Source organism: Pyrus communis, chromosome 3 (assembly GCF_041283825.1).
Source record: "Pyrus communis isolate YQ-2024b chromosome 3, ASM4128382v1, whole genome shotgun sequence".
NCBI classification, from domain to species: domain Eukaryota; kingdom Viridiplantae; phylum Streptophyta; class Magnoliopsida; order Rosales; family Rosaceae; genus Pyrus; species Pyrus communis.
This window is the reverse complement of record NC_142567.1, coordinates 22,105,388-22,121,661: the sequence shown is the minus strand read 5'-3', so window position 1 is coordinate 22,121,661 and position 16,274 is coordinate 22,105,388. Positions and strand designations below refer to the sequence as shown.

The 16,274-nt window shown below is 37.3% G+C and overlaps 1 protein-coding gene and 1 pseudogene across 2 annotated transcripts; both read left to right on the top strand.

Moving 5' to 3' along the window:
- The first annotated feature begins 4,472 nt into the window (after positions 1 to 4,472).
- LOC137715186 (uncharacterized) lies at positions 4,473 to 14,215 on the top strand. 2 transcript variants are annotated; one of them, XM_068454424.2, is made up of 19 exons: positions 4,473 to 4,901; positions 5,631 to 5,734; positions 5,941 to 6,027; positions 6,174 to 6,249; positions 6,337 to 6,411; positions 6,494 to 6,547; positions 6,844 to 6,903; positions 6,996 to 7,112; positions 7,746 to 7,840; positions 7,943 to 8,151; positions 8,705 to 8,802; positions 9,035 to 9,138; positions 9,277 to 9,442; positions 9,705 to 9,827; positions 10,173 to 10,255; positions 11,315 to 11,456; positions 11,533 to 11,562; positions 12,157 to 12,227; positions 13,017 to 14,215. In XM_068454424.2, exons 1-19 carry the CDS (start codon positions 4,863 to 4,865, stop codon positions 13,837 to 13,839), a joined length of 2,556 nt encoding a protein of 851 aa, XP_068310525.1. In that variant the 5' UTR covers positions 4,473 to 4,862; the 3' UTR covers positions 13,840 to 14,215. The 2 variants fall into 2 exon arrangements, with proteins under 2 accessions (XP_068310525.1, XP_068310524.1); XM_068454423.2 differs by having other exon boundaries at positions 4,503 to 4,901; positions 13,014 to 14,215.
- A 1,108-nt stretch (positions 14,216 to 15,323) lies between these two features.
- LOC137716610 (ubiquitin-like protein 5 pseudogene) lies at positions 15,324 to 16,035 on the top strand (annotated as a pseudogene).
- The last annotated feature ends 239 nt before the right edge of the window (positions 16,036 to 16,274 follow it).

The window sequence follows — 16,274 nt, the reverse complement described above, 5'->3', positions numbered from 1 at the left end:
GTTCTTGCTGATATACCCTTGCTCAGCGCTCGCTGCAGACTACAGTACAGGGATTTGGGTAATTGGTTGGGTAAATTTTCAGTAAATTCTAGCGTCGTCACGCAGTTATTATCAGTTTATCTCATACGAAATGTTATTTTGGTCACTTATGATTACGAACAGTGCCGGTTATTTACTTTTGAATTTAATATAAGAGTTGAGATTAATTGATAACGATTTTAATATTTTAATCTTGATTGTTAATATCAAATTTCTTTAATCACTACGTGAAAAGGACGAGACTACATGAGGATAGGTGGCAGATTGATCGTCACAAAAAAAATTCTTTCACCAAACCACCTCACTAACAAAACCTTAGCCCCTGGAGGAAAAAAACCCAAAGAAAAAATTTACCGCCAAACACAGCCTCTAGCCTTTAGATCGGTGGCAATTATTTTTTGGGGTCCCAAATTACTTTTCACACACTCCTTGTTAATTTTTATCCGTTGATTTTCTTCAATTCATCTGATCTGACAGCTGAAAATTAGAAGAGTGTGTAAGAAGTAAAATGGGATGTGTGGATATCACATCCCTTATTTTTTACCTTTTCCTTCTTTTTATTTCCTCTTTTTCCGAAGTGATCGCTCCCTCGCTTCATTGAAGAGAACCTTTGTGATTGTAGTTGTGGTTACTCTCTCTCTTTTAGGGAAGAGTTTTTGTGACGATTATGATTTATGCTCAACTCGAGATCTTAGAGGGACAATTATCTAAATCTAAGGTAGTGATTTTGTGATTTTTATGCTTGGCAAGGATTATGTAGAGTAAGCTTGACGTTTTTTGAAGGTGACTCATGGCATATTTTTTGTCGACTATTGTAAGATCACCAAAGGGAGGTGCGATCTTTTCCTCATGGGGTCGTTGCAATGGCTTGAGGAATTCACGTTCATGTTTTCTTGTTGTTGCAAGCTCTTCAGATGATGGTATGATGTTTACCTTGTGTGTCTTGAAAGTGTTGGGTCCAACTCACAGGGTTTATGCTTTGTGAGCTTATCTTTCATGTTGTTTAGGTATGGGTCTCTCATAGTTGAGGAATTGTGCCTCTAAAGAGTTTGTTTTGTGTTGTGTCATTTTTTTTGTTTTATTTTGGTTGTTGTTTCATTGTCTATTTGCCTGGAAAATGACTATATTAGCATCTTCGTGATGTCTCGTAGTAGGGCTTCTTTGTCGAAGGAGCGTTGTCTTTGCAAGTTCATCAGAAAGAGATAAAAGGTTTTTGTCCTCGTGAGCGTAATAAGGGCTAGGCACGGGCCGGGGCGAGCCCAATTTTGAAGGGACCGGACCGGACCTAGGTTCAAAGAAAACGGGACGGGCCGAGCCAGGGATTGCATTTTCTAATATAGGAACCGGACCTTACCTAGCCAAGTTGAAACGGGCCGGTGTGGGCCAGGTCCACAGGTCCCCTTTTTTTTTTGTTTTTTTTTTCAAAAAAAAAATAATAATCAAATTTGTACATATTGCAAATTGCACTGCACATAATGCAAACTGCAAACTGCACTGCACAGATTGCATATTACAAACAAATTTGTGCAGATTACAAACTACACTGCACAAATTGCAAACTGCACTGCACAAATTGCAGATTACAAACTGCATTGCACAGATTGCAAACTACACAGATTTGCATAGATAGCAAACTGCACAAATTCACCATTATTCACAACATCCAATCTAAATACAAAGTCCAACATCCAAGTTCATAAATTAACAATACATCCAAAATAACAATATTACATCGTCCAACATCTAAAAATCAAATCAAGATACAAATCAACTACATCTGAGGCACTACAAATATAGATGAACCTTTAGAGTAAAAATTTAGTACCAATTTTGCTTCTTCTGCAGGTACGAAAATTCAGCTCAATTAAGTATTAACTCTGAAAACACCTAATAAACAAGCTAAAAAATCAGAAAATCCACCAAATCAGCAAGAACAAACATGAACATCCCAATAGATTGAGCACAGATTACATACATGATACATCCCAATAGATCAAAGTTTAAACTACAAAGTTACAAACATCAGAGGTTAAAGAACCTATAAAAAAGAAAAAAAAGAGGTTAAAGAATTCACCCGAATTGGCGACGGCGATGGAGTGTTGGTGATCGCGACGGCGGTGATGTCGTCGGGAAAGAGAGAACGAGAATCGAGAAGATGGGCGGTGCGGGTGCCTGGGTTCTCTAGGTCTGGGGTGAGATGTCGTTGAAGAGAACAATCGAGAAGAAGATCAGCCGTGGTGGTCGTTAGGGCCCAAACTCACGACGATGGTGATGTCAGACTTGGGGGTGGGCAAGGAGATGACTGATAGGGAGTGACAGAGTGTGGGTGGTGGAACCATGAAAGGGAAGGGCTCAGGGGAGGGGAGGGGACGAGGACGAGGTCAGACTTCAAAGACGGAGAGGTCGAGGTTGAGGTCGAGAGAGAGTAAGATGCATTGAATCAGATTCAACTAGCGTAAAAACCAACGGTCATGATTGGAAGATATGTTTATTTTCAATTTAGGTCGTCCATTTCAATTACAAACGGCCCGATCTGGGGCCCCGTTTTTCTATACATTTGGAATCGCCCCGATCCTAAAATGTCATTGCCCCGCCCCACCCAGCCCCATTTCCCCTATTTAAAAACAAGACCCTCCCCGTACCCGCCCCTACCCGCGGGCCCAGGGCCCGTTTGCCCAGCCCTAAGCGTAATCTTTCATTTTGGTTAGACGTGATTATGTTGGTAGGTTTTGTATTGTTTTCTGTTGCGTTTATAATCATGAAATAGTATTCATGATCAATAATGTTCCTCATTTTATTTCATTAATGAAATTTTATTATCTTAAAAAAACACCTCACTGAATGTTGAACAAGAAATTTTACCTTTAAAATTATCTTTGTAAATAGATTAAGATCCCAAACTATATGGAGTTATTTATAAAATTACAAAGAAGTAATAATAGGAAATAAATCAAATCAAACCGTTGACTACAAGACAAGGAAACTTAAACCAAATCAAATAAAATCTCTAAAATACTTTCCTTTATAATTTTCAACATATTATAATGTGTTGATCATCTTCGGTCGAAATGCAAGCAAGCGTCGTATCATCAAGAATGACGTTCATCTTAATTGTTGGTTGCGGAAATCAACTTAAGCAAATACTTTAGGGACTTACCATATCTAGCAAAAAGTCCGAATTCTCGTGCTAAGCGAGTATTTGAACCTTTAACTGTTTTGGATAGGGAGGTGAAGGTCCCATCAACGTAACCAAATAGACCATGACTTTGTAGGATGGGTGATATATGAGCTAACCAAATTGGGTACTTAGTTCTTTCAACTTTTAGGTGGATTGTTTATCTCATGCCCAGTTGAGAGTTCGGCACATTCTCATTCCTTCGTATTCACATACCATTTAAGGAAACCGCCCTAAAACTTTCTGTCTAAAGACCTTTGTTTTGGGTAATTAGTGACTAAAAGCCAAACAAAATATGAACTAAACTGCCTTGTCATCAATTATATTTATTTATTTTCTTATTTTTGTACCGAATTTCCTAGTTCAAAGAAGAAAAATAACATAATGTCAATACATCTCTCACAAAATTATGTCGTGCTTAATGATCACAATTATATTCCTCTATATGAATAAATTTTATGCATACAAACCCTAAACTCAAAGAAGATATTATGGCCTAGTTTGATATTGTTTTTTCACTAAAACCTGCTTCACTTTAAAGTTCAGCGGTACAAAAGTGTTTGGTAAAAATAAAATATCTTGCTCATTTTAAAAGTAACGACCTCTAAACAGCATCTTTTAAAAGCAGCCTGTAGGTAGTTCTACCATAAGTATATATGCCCATATAAAGTTTTGTGCATATATAGTTTTGGTAGAAATTGGTTTATAATTCCTTTTATGGTTGATCATATATTAAAATAAATTATTTTAGTTCATCTTAGTAGTTATAATTTTATGCTATATTTATGTCTTTTTCTGTAAGACGTGAAAGAGCCACATAATCTAGGTCAATCACTAACATCAAATATCACCATCATTCCTAACCAACAATATGTAGTCATATATAATTGCAGTGTTTTATACCCATAAATTGGCACACACATCATCATCATCATATTTCTTTATTCAATTTTTTTTTTCTCTTTTGGTGATCGGTCAATTGAGAGTAATTCATGAATCATCATAACTAATAATTACAATAAAAAAGTGAGTGAAAAAGAGAACAAAACAAGAAGAAGGGAGATTTTGTATCAAATTTCAATTTACATATCAAATTATTGTTTGGAATACAAACCGTAATAAATTGAAGATAAAAATCTTATCGACTACGGTAATTCACCACTTGTTGAATTGATCAAAATTCAATATGAACCATAAAACAATCGAAGATAACGACACAACGATTATATATATTAATGACATACTAAAAACTGATCATAACGAATTTCTCACAAAATTTGTTAATTTGACCTCAATTAGTACTTTGTGCGTCTCTCTCCCCATCAGCGGTCGAGATTCGGGAATTACCCCAAAGAAGCCAACGAGCCGATTACCCTTTTTGCGCTTATTTTCTTGGGCCTCATTTTCTCTGTCTCTCGATCTTCACGGTCTTTGCTCCCTCCTCCCTCATCGATCTCTCAAAAAGCTAGGGTTTCGCCTTTCGAGCTCCAAATCCACCGACCTCCTCGCCTGCTCCCAAAAATCTCCACCTCTCCCGCGACGGCCTAGATTTTCTGCTTCTGCTTCTCCTCCTGGTGGTGGTGCTGCTGCTTCTAGGGTTTGCAGATCTAAGCCAGCTCTCACTTCCCAGCTCTGTTCTCTCTTCACCATGTTTTGGAAGCTCACTTCTCTCTCTGCCTCATCGCCTGTAACTCTCTATCTTTTCCAATCTCTGTAATTTCGAAACCTAATTTCAGCTGCTTGTTGTCGAAATTGACTGGTGTGGTGTTCTTGATCAATTTGCCAATTTTAGAGTTTAGCTGGTGTGGAGTTAATTTCTAATTAATTTTGTTTGATTGGGTTTTGTTACAAACTGGTTTAGGCTGATCGGACGTAGCTGTATTAGTTTCAGAAATTGAATGGAAACTAGATATTAGTGAGCTGTATTTTCCGTTGGTTGGATTTACTTTCTAAGAGCGGTATTAATGTGATTGAGATTCAAGTTGGGTAGCTCAAAATTTTGTAATTCCGGGATATGCGATTTACCGCCTGTATTTGCTGGGGTTTGGATAAGTGGGGTCTTTTACTATTAAGATTGTGATTGAAGTGGGGGAGCTCAAATTTGGTAATTTTGCGATGTGTGATTATCGTCTGTTTGGTTGCTGAGAAACTGATGGAAGTAGTGGGAAAGAACTACTTTTGAAGTTCATAGTTTTTGGTTAATGGGGTTTAGATTTCGAGGCTGCAGTCTTTAGCTGCATCTAGTTCCCATGCGCTGCCTTTTCTTTGGCCAGCTATAAACCATGAGTAACAGTGTTTGACTGCTGTAGTTCTAAGTGCATTGAGCTCACATAAGGTTCTTTGCTTGCGACTGTGACGCTTCTGTTCTTATGGCCTCTTATTAGTTCTTTTTTCTTGTCGTTTTTCTCCCGTACAGGTGGAGACAGTGCTAGACAAGGAAAATTTTACATTAGAGGAGCTTCTGGACGAAGAAGAGATCATCCAAGAATGCAAAGCCTTAAACACTCGTCTCATTAATTTGTAATGTCTCATTGGTGTTCTCTTTACGGATTGTACTGCTACTGATATTATCAAAGTTCCCTCCTGTATATATATTAAACTCAATACCAGAATTTGTTGGCTCTCCTTACAGTTTTTGGGAATTTTTTGAGGAATAATTGATTGTGTAATATGGAACTTGATTGTGGATGAATAACTGATACTCTTGTGTAAGTTTATGTTTACAGTTTACGAGATAGAGACCAGGTGGAGCAATTATTGCGTTATATTGTTGAAGAAGCTCCTGAGGATGCTGAAAGCAAACGAGCCTTCAAGTATTATTTCATCTTGATAAAGCATTACGTTTGACATTTTTTTTATTTATACTCATATATTTCTCTCCAAAATGTTTGATATTTTTATATTTTTGAGTTTTGCTTTTGGTTATTTGATTAAATGTTTTTTTCCTCATGATCTTTAGGTTCCCCTTCATTGCTTGTGAGGTTTTTACATGTGAAATTGATGTTATCTTAAAGACTTTGGTGGATGAAGAGAAGGTATTTATGATTATATCTTAATCTTGATGTAAGGAATTTGGCGTATAAAATCTTGTCTAGTCTTGACATATGCTTATTTTGTTGCAGCTAATGAACTTACTTTTCTCCTTCTTGGAACCAAATCGTCCTCATAGTGCCCCACTGGCTGGGTATTTCAGCAAGGTATTTTTTTAGGATATTTACCGTTTGTCCTGCTTTATCTCATCTCAAAATGGGTCCTTGACAAATTTTTTGGGAACTTTAGGTTGTTGTATGCCTAATGATGCGGAAGACAGTCCCACTTATGAATTATGTTCAAGTAAGTAACTCTGTTAGCGTATCTTCATATTCAAACTTCTGCAATTTGGTTTTCTTCATTGCATCAACTTGGGACAGTACTTTGCCCTTGGACCTGTTGCCTCTTTGCATTGCCAGCAATAGCATCTATATCACATATTTATCTGATTGCAGTGCATGCTCTTCTAAGTCAAGAAGCCATGGTTTTGGAAACAAAGTTTTGTGGGAACTGTTTTAGCTGTGAAATATGGGTGATATCCTGAAATCCCTTTTCTGTTTGTGTATATGTTTTTGATTTACAGTCTTTGGTGTCTGCAGGCCCATCAGGATGTTTTCCGTCAGCTAGTTGATTTGATAGGAATTACGTCCATCATGGAGGTATTTAAGAATTTGAATTGAGTTCAAAGTTTTTGGCATTTTTCTTGTAGGATCCTCTTTGGAAATCAATTTGAGGTGTTTTCATGGCACAGGTTTTGGTTCGACTTGTTGGTGCGGATGACCATGTGTATCCCAATTTTATTGATGTGATGCAATGGTTAGCTGAAAGTAACCTGCTTGAAATGATCGTAGATAAGTTGAGCCCAAATGTACGCAGAAGATTATATTCTTGTTTATCTATAGAAATTTTTCTTTCCTTATCTACTTATTTATGAAACATATATGACTAGTGACTGCTTATTTATGCATTTTGTTTTGCATCCATAGCCATTAAGCATGCACCAGGGTACAATTGGTTTCTTTAGTCATTATGGTAACAATGTCTTACTTCCTCAGTTAGCGATACCTTTAGTTGAGAACTAGATATGTTGACAATATAACCTAATGGATATCTGTTTTACTTGAATGCTCATGTGCCCTGTGTATGTCTACTTTTGCCTCTGTGCACTACTTTAGTTGTTGCATAAAAGGTGCTGCCCCTTAGATCCAGGAAACACATAATCAGAAGTATTGCATGCTTTGTCACCTTAACTGTATGCCTTTGGCCTTTCTACTTGGAGTTCTATGTGATTTTGTTGTTTTTGGTAGAAATTAATAACTAAAGAGAGACTATTGCGATTGAACTTAAAATTTTAATTGGAGAAAACACTAAATGGTAACATACTTTTTTATGAGCTTAAGAAGTTTGGAATAAATATAAACGTTAAATAAAATAACGTAGCTTTAGAGCAGCCCTGGTGCATATTCTACATCTAACAACATTCTTTCTTACTTTGGATCAGAATCCTCCTGAAGTTCATGCTAATGCAGCCGAAACACTTTCTGCTATAACTCGAAATGCTCCATCGGCCCTAGCCAACAAACTTTCCAGTCCAAGGTTTGTGATCAGAACACTGTTTTGGTTGGCTTTGACTATTTATTACGTTTTGGTACATTTTTTTTGGATTGGTTTTTAGTTTTCTTAAATACTTTTATGCAGTTTTGTTACAAGAATATTTGGTCATGCATTGGAAGATTCACATTCAAAGTCTGGTCTTGTACACTCACTTTCGGTCTGCATCTCTTTGTTGGATCCGAAAAGATCAGCAGTTTCTTCTCCCTTGTTCCATTCTTTTCGGAGCCAACATATGTACGAGTCTCCAATCCCTGTTAATCCAGATACTGTCAGTACAATGCTCCCAAAACTTGGTGAGTGCAAATATCTCTTGCCATAATTATGTTAAAAAAATTGTAAAAATGTACGTTTTTCTAGCTGCCTTGCATTTATAATTATTGTTTCTTGTCTGCTGATGTTTATTTTATTCGGCTGATTATATTTCTGCTGTCGTTACATCATTGTTTAGTTTTTCAGTTGCATTTTTCAACAATAAATGCTGAATCTTCACTTTGCCATTAAATTTTAATATAACTTGACCTTTTGTTGCTTCTTGAAAGTAGTAGGGGATACTTAGGGTTTGGTGCGTGGAAGGTGGATGTAATCCATTGAACCTCCCATTGGCTTTGAAATATGACAAGGCTTTGGGATATGACGAAGGCTCATGTCATAGGGTAAAATAATATTGTAATGTCTTGGGACTGCAAGAGGAATATGCCTCATATTTGTACAGAACCTGAGGGCTATTAGGATTTCAGTACAATGATACGTTTACTCAGTCATGGGTGCAAGTTTTTCATTATAGCTGCCTTAAAGAAAAAGAACTGTTTCATTGTTGAAATTTTAAGTTTCAAAGTGGTTGTCCAGGTGACTTGCTTATGCTTTTGAATGTGTCATCGGATGAGAAAACATTGCCAACAACATATGGAGAGTTGAGGCCTCCACTTGGAAAGCATCGTTTAAAGGTTGGTTTTTCTTTTTATCTTTACTGGAGTTTAGTAGTATTCTGGCTGTTTTATCTACTAAATTGTTGACGGATTTTTTAATGCAGTTCTTGCTGGCAGAATTTTTATTTGATAAGAAGTTACTTGTTAAATGAATTTTCCGCCCTAATTTACAGAATGAGAAATTTTTTAATTATTGGAATACTGTAACTGTCAATTTGCCATTTCTAAACTGTTCTGCAATTTATTTCAGATTGTGGAGTTCATTGCTGTTCTACTGAGATCAGGCAATGAAGAGGCAGAAAAGGAATTGGTTAGCTCAGGAACCATCCAACGGGTTATTGATCTTTTCTTTGAGTAAGCTGTTGCTTCAATTTTTTATTTTGAATTAGTGAGTGCTGAGGATAGGTTGTTAAGAGACAATTTCTTCTCTTTTGTTGTTGTGAATGACTTACCTGTTACTAGTATCCTAATATGTTTATTTAATTAATGCAGGTACCCCTACAATAGTTCCTTACATCATCATGTAGATAGTATAATATCGTCATGCTTGGAAAGCAAGAGTGATGCCATTGTTGACCATCTTCTTCGAGAGTGTGATTTAATTGGAAAGTTCCTTCAAACAGATAAACATCCTATTCTATCTGGTGATGCTAATAAGGTAGAGAAATGGATATCTTCGCTACTTCTTTAACTGTGCATAATAATGTTGTAGGAAAAATTTAAATGCTCAACATTCTAGATTTGTTAATAATGCCTCTAGTTCCTTTGTTGGATGAGGTGTATTATAAAGGGGAGAGCATGGTTATACTTGAGTGGGGTTTAGATTTTTGCAGTGCATGTAACCGTATGTCAGTGACTACCTCTAGTTGTTTGTTGATTTATTTCAAACTCTGATAATGACTTTTTCCTTGATTATGTAGCCAACGGTACCTGCTGCCGGAAAGTCAGCACCACGGGCAGGAAACCTTGGGCACATAACACGAATTTCTAACAAGCTCATTCAATTGGGAAACAGCCAAAGCCGTGTTCAGGCATGCCTTCAGGTAGGTTGCAGGTCTGAACTGTAAATTACTACAAGAAGCATACATATATGGATCATGGCTTTTTTTCTTATTTGTGATTTTGACAGTGATCATATTTAATTGTTTGTAACTTTTATAGTAAGATGACTTCTCTGTGAAGCAATTCTACCATATTTCATGTCGTATCTTTGCTGTAAAGTCTGCATCTACATTATCAACTCAAATTTATTGTCATTTACCTCTCTATATTGGTAAGATAGTGATGTTGTCACATTTTGGGATACTTGAGTGGGTGTTAGTGTTTTTGACAGAATTTTTATTATTAGTGTCTTTTCTAATAAAACTTTTCTTGGCTTGTTTTTCTAGGAAAATAGCGAATGGAATGAGTGGCAAACAACAGTTCTGCAGGGGCGCAATGCAGTTGAAAATGTTTATCGTTGGGCTTGTGGGTATGTTGTTCCATATATCTGTTTTGAAATGTACATTATTCAAGTATGATTAGGGACCATGACTTATAAATTACCATAATTTTCAAGTTTATATAGCATTCAATTCAAAGTAACAAAGTTGCCAGTTAGGTTAGGACGACGGCCTTTTTGGGTGTAGTCTTGCAATTATAAGATTGATGTTTTTTGCCCTTTAACTCCTCTTTTCCCTCTTGTCGGACGCCTCTTCATATGACTCACACTGCGGTTATTATAATATATTAGTTGAACTCTACCCTAAGCAAACAATAAAGCTATTCTTAATAGTCTTAACCAGCTAAAGCATATCCTTAATTCAAAATGTTTTATTGCCTTTTGTGTGAGGAAAATATCCTATATATTGACTTTGCCCCTCTTTTAAATTATGGAATGTTTTTGTTGTAAATCTATATCTATCTCTTGTCACATACAGACTCACACATTTGCTCTATTATTTAATTTTTAAAATATTCGTTTCCATATTTTTTGTTTCACTTTATATTTTCTTCTCACTTACTCAGTCATAAAGAGAAAATATACTATGAATTCATAATGTCGATTTTACTATTGGGAAGTGTTATTGGCACTTCAAAAATCTCATTCTACACTCCTCACAAGTGTATTTTTCTTTCCTAATATAGAAAGTTTGGAGTGTAGAATGAGATTTTTGGAGTGCTAATAAGTAATAACAATTCCTTTACTATTTCTCTATTAATTTTGATGCATTCTTAGTTGATGTTTTTAATTTTGTTCGTAAATTCCATATAAATTATCCACAAATTCTTGTAAAAAAATCGCTATTTGATATGAATCTCAATATCTTCATTGATATATCTATATTTATGAACTTAAGTATACCATTTCATATCTAGTATGTAGTCCTTGATTTTATTTTCTGTTATGTGATGATATATTCACGGTACACTAAGTACTTGCTTATAGTTGTTGAGCCTTATTAAATGATCAATGTGGTTAACCCTTCAATACATCAAACTCATTTTGTTGGATCTCAGCTTCACTTGTGTTTATCCTTGTTACACACAGTCGCCCAACTGCTTTGCAAGACAGGACAAGGGATAGCGACGAGGATGACATGAATGACAGAAATTTTGATGTAGCAGCTCTAGCAAATAATCTAAGCCAGGCTTTTAGATACAAAATTTATGAGAATGAGGATGCAGGAGAGGTATCTCTTTCTGTCCTCTTTTCTCGTTCCTCCACTTTTTTTGTTGGGCAAATGATTTGAATTTTCTGCATTACAGGACCAGGGAGCTCTTGATCGAGATGACGAGGTAATTATTTTGTTTCCATCACTGATGTTTCCTTAGTTGATGTATAATACTTGATGGTAACTATTCTTATTGAAGCATGAGCAGTGCTCTAAAAAGCAGTCGCCTCGATTAACCTGAAATTGTTTATTAAATCGGCAAGGCTATTAGGCCGCGTAAGGCGGCCGCTTGGGCGGATGCTGGGCGGGATGGCTGACGGCGGCAGTGGTTTAGCAGCTTTAGTTAGGGTTTTTTATTTTAAGCAGGCGACAAATTAAAACTAGGAATATAAGGCCCAACCTTCCATTTTTTTAATGAGAATAAAAGGCCCAACAAAACTTATGGGGTTAGAAAATGGTACAAAACCAACAGAATCTAAAATTTTACTCATATACCTATATCTCATAATATATAATAAATTTAATTAAAATAAAAAAAGGCCTAGGCCCCTCCCGCCGCCCGAGTACCGCCTAGCGCCTTTAGAACCTTGAGCATGAGTAAGCTCTGTAAAAGGTTGGAAGTAGAAACATGATAACCCATGAAAGCAAATTTTAATTGCTTTTTATTTTTGGTTTAATTACATTCTGAAATGAGTGGGTTTGATTTGTAAAATTGCAGGATGTCTACTTTGACGATGAATCTGCTGAAGTGGTCATATCATCCTTGCGTCTTGGTGATGACCAGGGAAGGTAAGTTTGTAACCTTTTGTTTTATACTGCTGTTTGTATGAAGAAAAATAAACTTTGAAATTGGGGTTCAGTGGAGAAACATTGCTTTTGAAAGGGTTTCAAATTCGTTTTGGTTTATAAAAATGTCGATTTTTCTTAACATCATCCCTATTGATGGATCTGCTAGTTTCTACTGTAGGTAAAAACTGGCCTAGAAAATTAGGTTTCCTCTAAAGAGTCAATCCAAGACAATATAGATTGAAATGAAACAAATAATTAACAAGGCTTCTTAGGCTTGATGGTTCGCATGCAATCCTCAAGTGCAACTAGCAGTTAGGTGTATAAGGAGTTGCGCCATTTTCGGAGACACTTATATAGCCTCTAGCAGCTTGACTTGTAGACCTATAATACCACAACATAGCTAGAAAAGCTAAAATGAGATTTTATTGTATTCTCGTATCTTCCATTGTTCAAGGTGGAGTATCACATGCATAACATCGTATATGTCCTTGCAATGTATTAAATATGTTCAACTGATTGCTTCATGAGGCTGGCATTTGACGTCTATAAATTTATCTCTAGTAGTAATGTCATATGTATATCATATTGTATATGCTTAGAGTGATGTACCTCGGTTGGAAATTGTTTGTCTTATAAATTTTATCTCTGGTTGTAATGCAAGTGCTTGATATTGTTGAAAGTGTGGAGTGTATGAGAACTTAGAATTGGCTCATCTGTTGTGTATTATAAGTTTTGGTGTAGAATATTGTTAATGTGGATGCTGAATTGTTTTAATCCTGAATGCAGCAGTTTATTCACAAATTCAAACTGGTTTGCGTTCCAAGATGATAGAATTGGTGATGAACCTGTGGGCACATCACCGTCGGAGATGGAAGAAGTAAACTTGAACGGGACTGCGAATGATGGTAATAGCAGTAGTGATGATGAAGTTGTGGTAGGGGATGATGATGAATTGGCTGGAAGTAAAGACTCCGTCAATGGCACATCCAGTTCCAATACAAACCTTATGAATGGATTTAGCAACAGTGGAAACATGAACCCAGATGGCGAGAAGACAAGTGCATCCAATGAATTGGGGGGTTTCTTCAGATTTGAGACATCCGATAATGATGACATGTATGGAGACAGGCCTTTGCCTGAATGGGTGGGATGGAGTGAAGCTTCAGATTTGCAATTCGGCGGCGCAAGTGTAAATCCATTTGAGGATCATGATGACTCAGTTGTCAATCCTTCCACTGCGGAGGTAGTGGCATCTGATGTTGGTGCTAGTTTGCACTCAAGTGGAGAATCTACACTTTCAAATGGCTCTCCTCCATCCTCCACTGCTTCTACTGCAGGGTCAGCGGGCAGTGATGTGAGCCAGAGATCAGCTGCTGTGCCATCACTGTTTGAAGAGGATGTTGAATTTGTCGGTGTGGAGTTGGAAGGTACTGAGAAGGCTATGGAGCAGGCTCTTAAAGAGGGCATAGTAGGGGAGGCAGGGCCATTGAAGAAAAACATTATGCCAAAGGCGCTAGAAAAGGAGAACCCTGCCGATGGTGAGGCTGCAAATAAGGAGTTCAATGATGCCAACTACTGGAGGGTTGATCAGGAAGTAGCTGTTTCGGAGTGAATGGTGGGTTGATCCTTCTTAAAGCTGTTTGAACCTGAAATTGGGTCTGACAGCCAGGAGCCTATTTTCGGTTGGCAGTGTCAGCGGCTTCTACAGCAGTGGCAGTCATGTACAGTATATTTTTGTTCCTAAGGTAGGTTGTGTTATGGTTATTTTCTGTTTATTTATTGTTACTCATTGTTTACTATTTAAAGGTTGGTTTCTCCCTGATACCGGTTATGGGAATGTCCCAGATCCAAAAATATTTTCGTATTTTCGTTTCTCGCTGGAATCATTCGTAATGTGGGATCAGTATCATTGTGGAATCCGGACTCATTAAGTATACATTGGTTAGGTATTGTGAGTCTATACATATCTACCGCAGTTTTGGTGGTCAGTGCCTTGTCTCGCTCTTGATAGAATTTTTCTTATTAGCAAGCAAAGGGATTCAATGTGTTCATTGCCCTTTCGGTTTGGTTCGCTTCCACCAAACGTCAGGGTATGTGTCGGTTTGATTGCCATTTTACGTGAGTTAAACTCCTAAGATGGTTGTGAAATTGCTCTCATTTGGTTGCTTGGCGAAGGATATCAAGTTTGAAATTTATGGCCAAATGTTTGGACACATTACGATCGATTCCATAGCTCATGGACTTGCGTGACAATGTCAATGAGACGAAATGTTGAAGTTTTGAGCAGATCAAGAGTCCCTTGTCAGATTTTGGTCGTAATATGCTGCAAAATTCTAGAAACCACAGATTTAAGAACTTGTGTTACCGCAGATTGAGGAAGTGGGAAAATGGATTAAGGTCGGGCTAAAAAGGGTTGATCTTCATCGCCTTTTATTTTTGTTGGTACGGGTCAATTAACCGATACTTAATTTACGCAATCATGGCCCGCACATAATAGCTACTATAATACAAGGTTAACGATGTAAACCGATGTTACAGTAATAACAATGTCATTGTATGACCTTGTCATCATTTCTTGGACAACAAATTTATCCTTAAGTTACAAGTTACCTGGTGGTCTAGTGAGCAGTGTTAACATAAATCTTAGTTGGTGGTTTCACCACGGTAATCTACTTTTTTCGAGGACTGGAAAGACTCAGAGAAATTCCATCCTTTTTCTGGCCATTTTCGTGTGATTCATCAGTATCAAGAATCAAACTCAGAACGTGCAATGTGGAATACGAGATTGAAATTCGTCCCCAACTACTGAGATATCCTGTGGTGGTTTGCAGCTCAGCCATTAAGAAAGAACTATTCTTGGTGTACAAAAGTAAAAAAACCATTGCTATTGCTATAGCTAAGGATTGGTTTGGTATTGCTGAGAGTATTTTAAAAGTAGTTTTTTAAAAGAAGTTGAGGCTAAAATTGTGTTTGGTAAATGAAAAAAAAAAAGCGTTTTTTGTCAAAATCATGAGTTTAAAACAGCAAAAAACAAAAACAACTCTACCCTGCCTTGAAAACGGTGTCTTTTTTCACAGCACAACAAGTCTACCATTGAAAAACACTTACAAAGCATACGGGGTTAAGCCCAAAAGTAAAAATAGCATGAACATCAAAATGTGGTTAGCCCAGGAAAATAGCAATAGTGCATGACAATTCCAAATTCCAATAGAATCAAAAGAGCAAACAGACGAGCATACCCTTACTGGTACATTGTAGAACCTTCCAGAGCGAAGATCCAAACATTCCTCCCGTTCAGTATTTAAGCGCGCACAGCGGTTCCATTGCCAGCCTCAGGGCTTCGCAGCCTACAATCGGAGGAGGAGAATACGACGGAGCGGCGGCGGAGAGAAGATGATCGAGGTAGTGCTGAACGACAGGCTTGGAAAGAAGGTCCGGGTGAAATGCAACGAGGACGACACCATCGGCGACCTCAAGAAGCTGGTGGCGGCCCAGACCGGGACCCGACCCGATAAGATCCGAATCCAGAAATGGTACAACATTTAGAAGGATCACATCACTCTCAAGGATTACGAGATCCACGACGGCATGGGCCTCGAGCTCTACTATAACTGAATCGCAATGGTACGTCGTCGTTTGGCGTTCTGCAGGTTTGGGGGAAAGTGCGTTACATGTACGTTGTGTCGTTCCATTCCACGTTGCGTAATTGTGTTTCGTGGACAACTAATTGAGAAATAAATGGTTTCGTTTAAGATGTAATGATATTAGAGTGTACACTATCTCAATCAACCAAACACGTTATCATGTATTTTGGCTTGGGAACAACTTTACTTGTTTTATCCTTTTCAGTTTAACCATATAGATATTTAAGATTCAACCCTAACGGTATAATTCTTGGCTGCACTATTAAATTACCCATAGAAAAAAGGAATTGTTATGGGTTCTCATGAGAAAATCAGAAGTTACTCGTGAACAAAAATTGGTTTCTAGTCTCTTCAATCGGGACCACGACATCAGTATGTATTATCTTTTCTTGTCCTTGTCCAT

What these genes read in the sequence shown, in the direction of transcription:
- LOC137715186 (XM_068454423.2), top strand. Translation starts at nt 4,863, where the DNA reads ATGTTTTGGAAGCTCACTTCTCTCTCTGCCTCATCGCCT. An exon ending in AACACTCGTCTCATTAATTT is followed by an intron (nt 5,735 to 5,940) that starts GTAATGTCTCAT and finishes TTATGTTTACAG; the next exon opens with TTTACGAGATAGAGACCAGG. An exon ending in GAATTACGTCCATCATGGAG is followed by an intron (nt 6,904 to 6,995) that starts GTATTTAAGAAT and finishes TTCATGGCACAG; the next exon opens with GTTTTGGTTCGACTTGTTGG.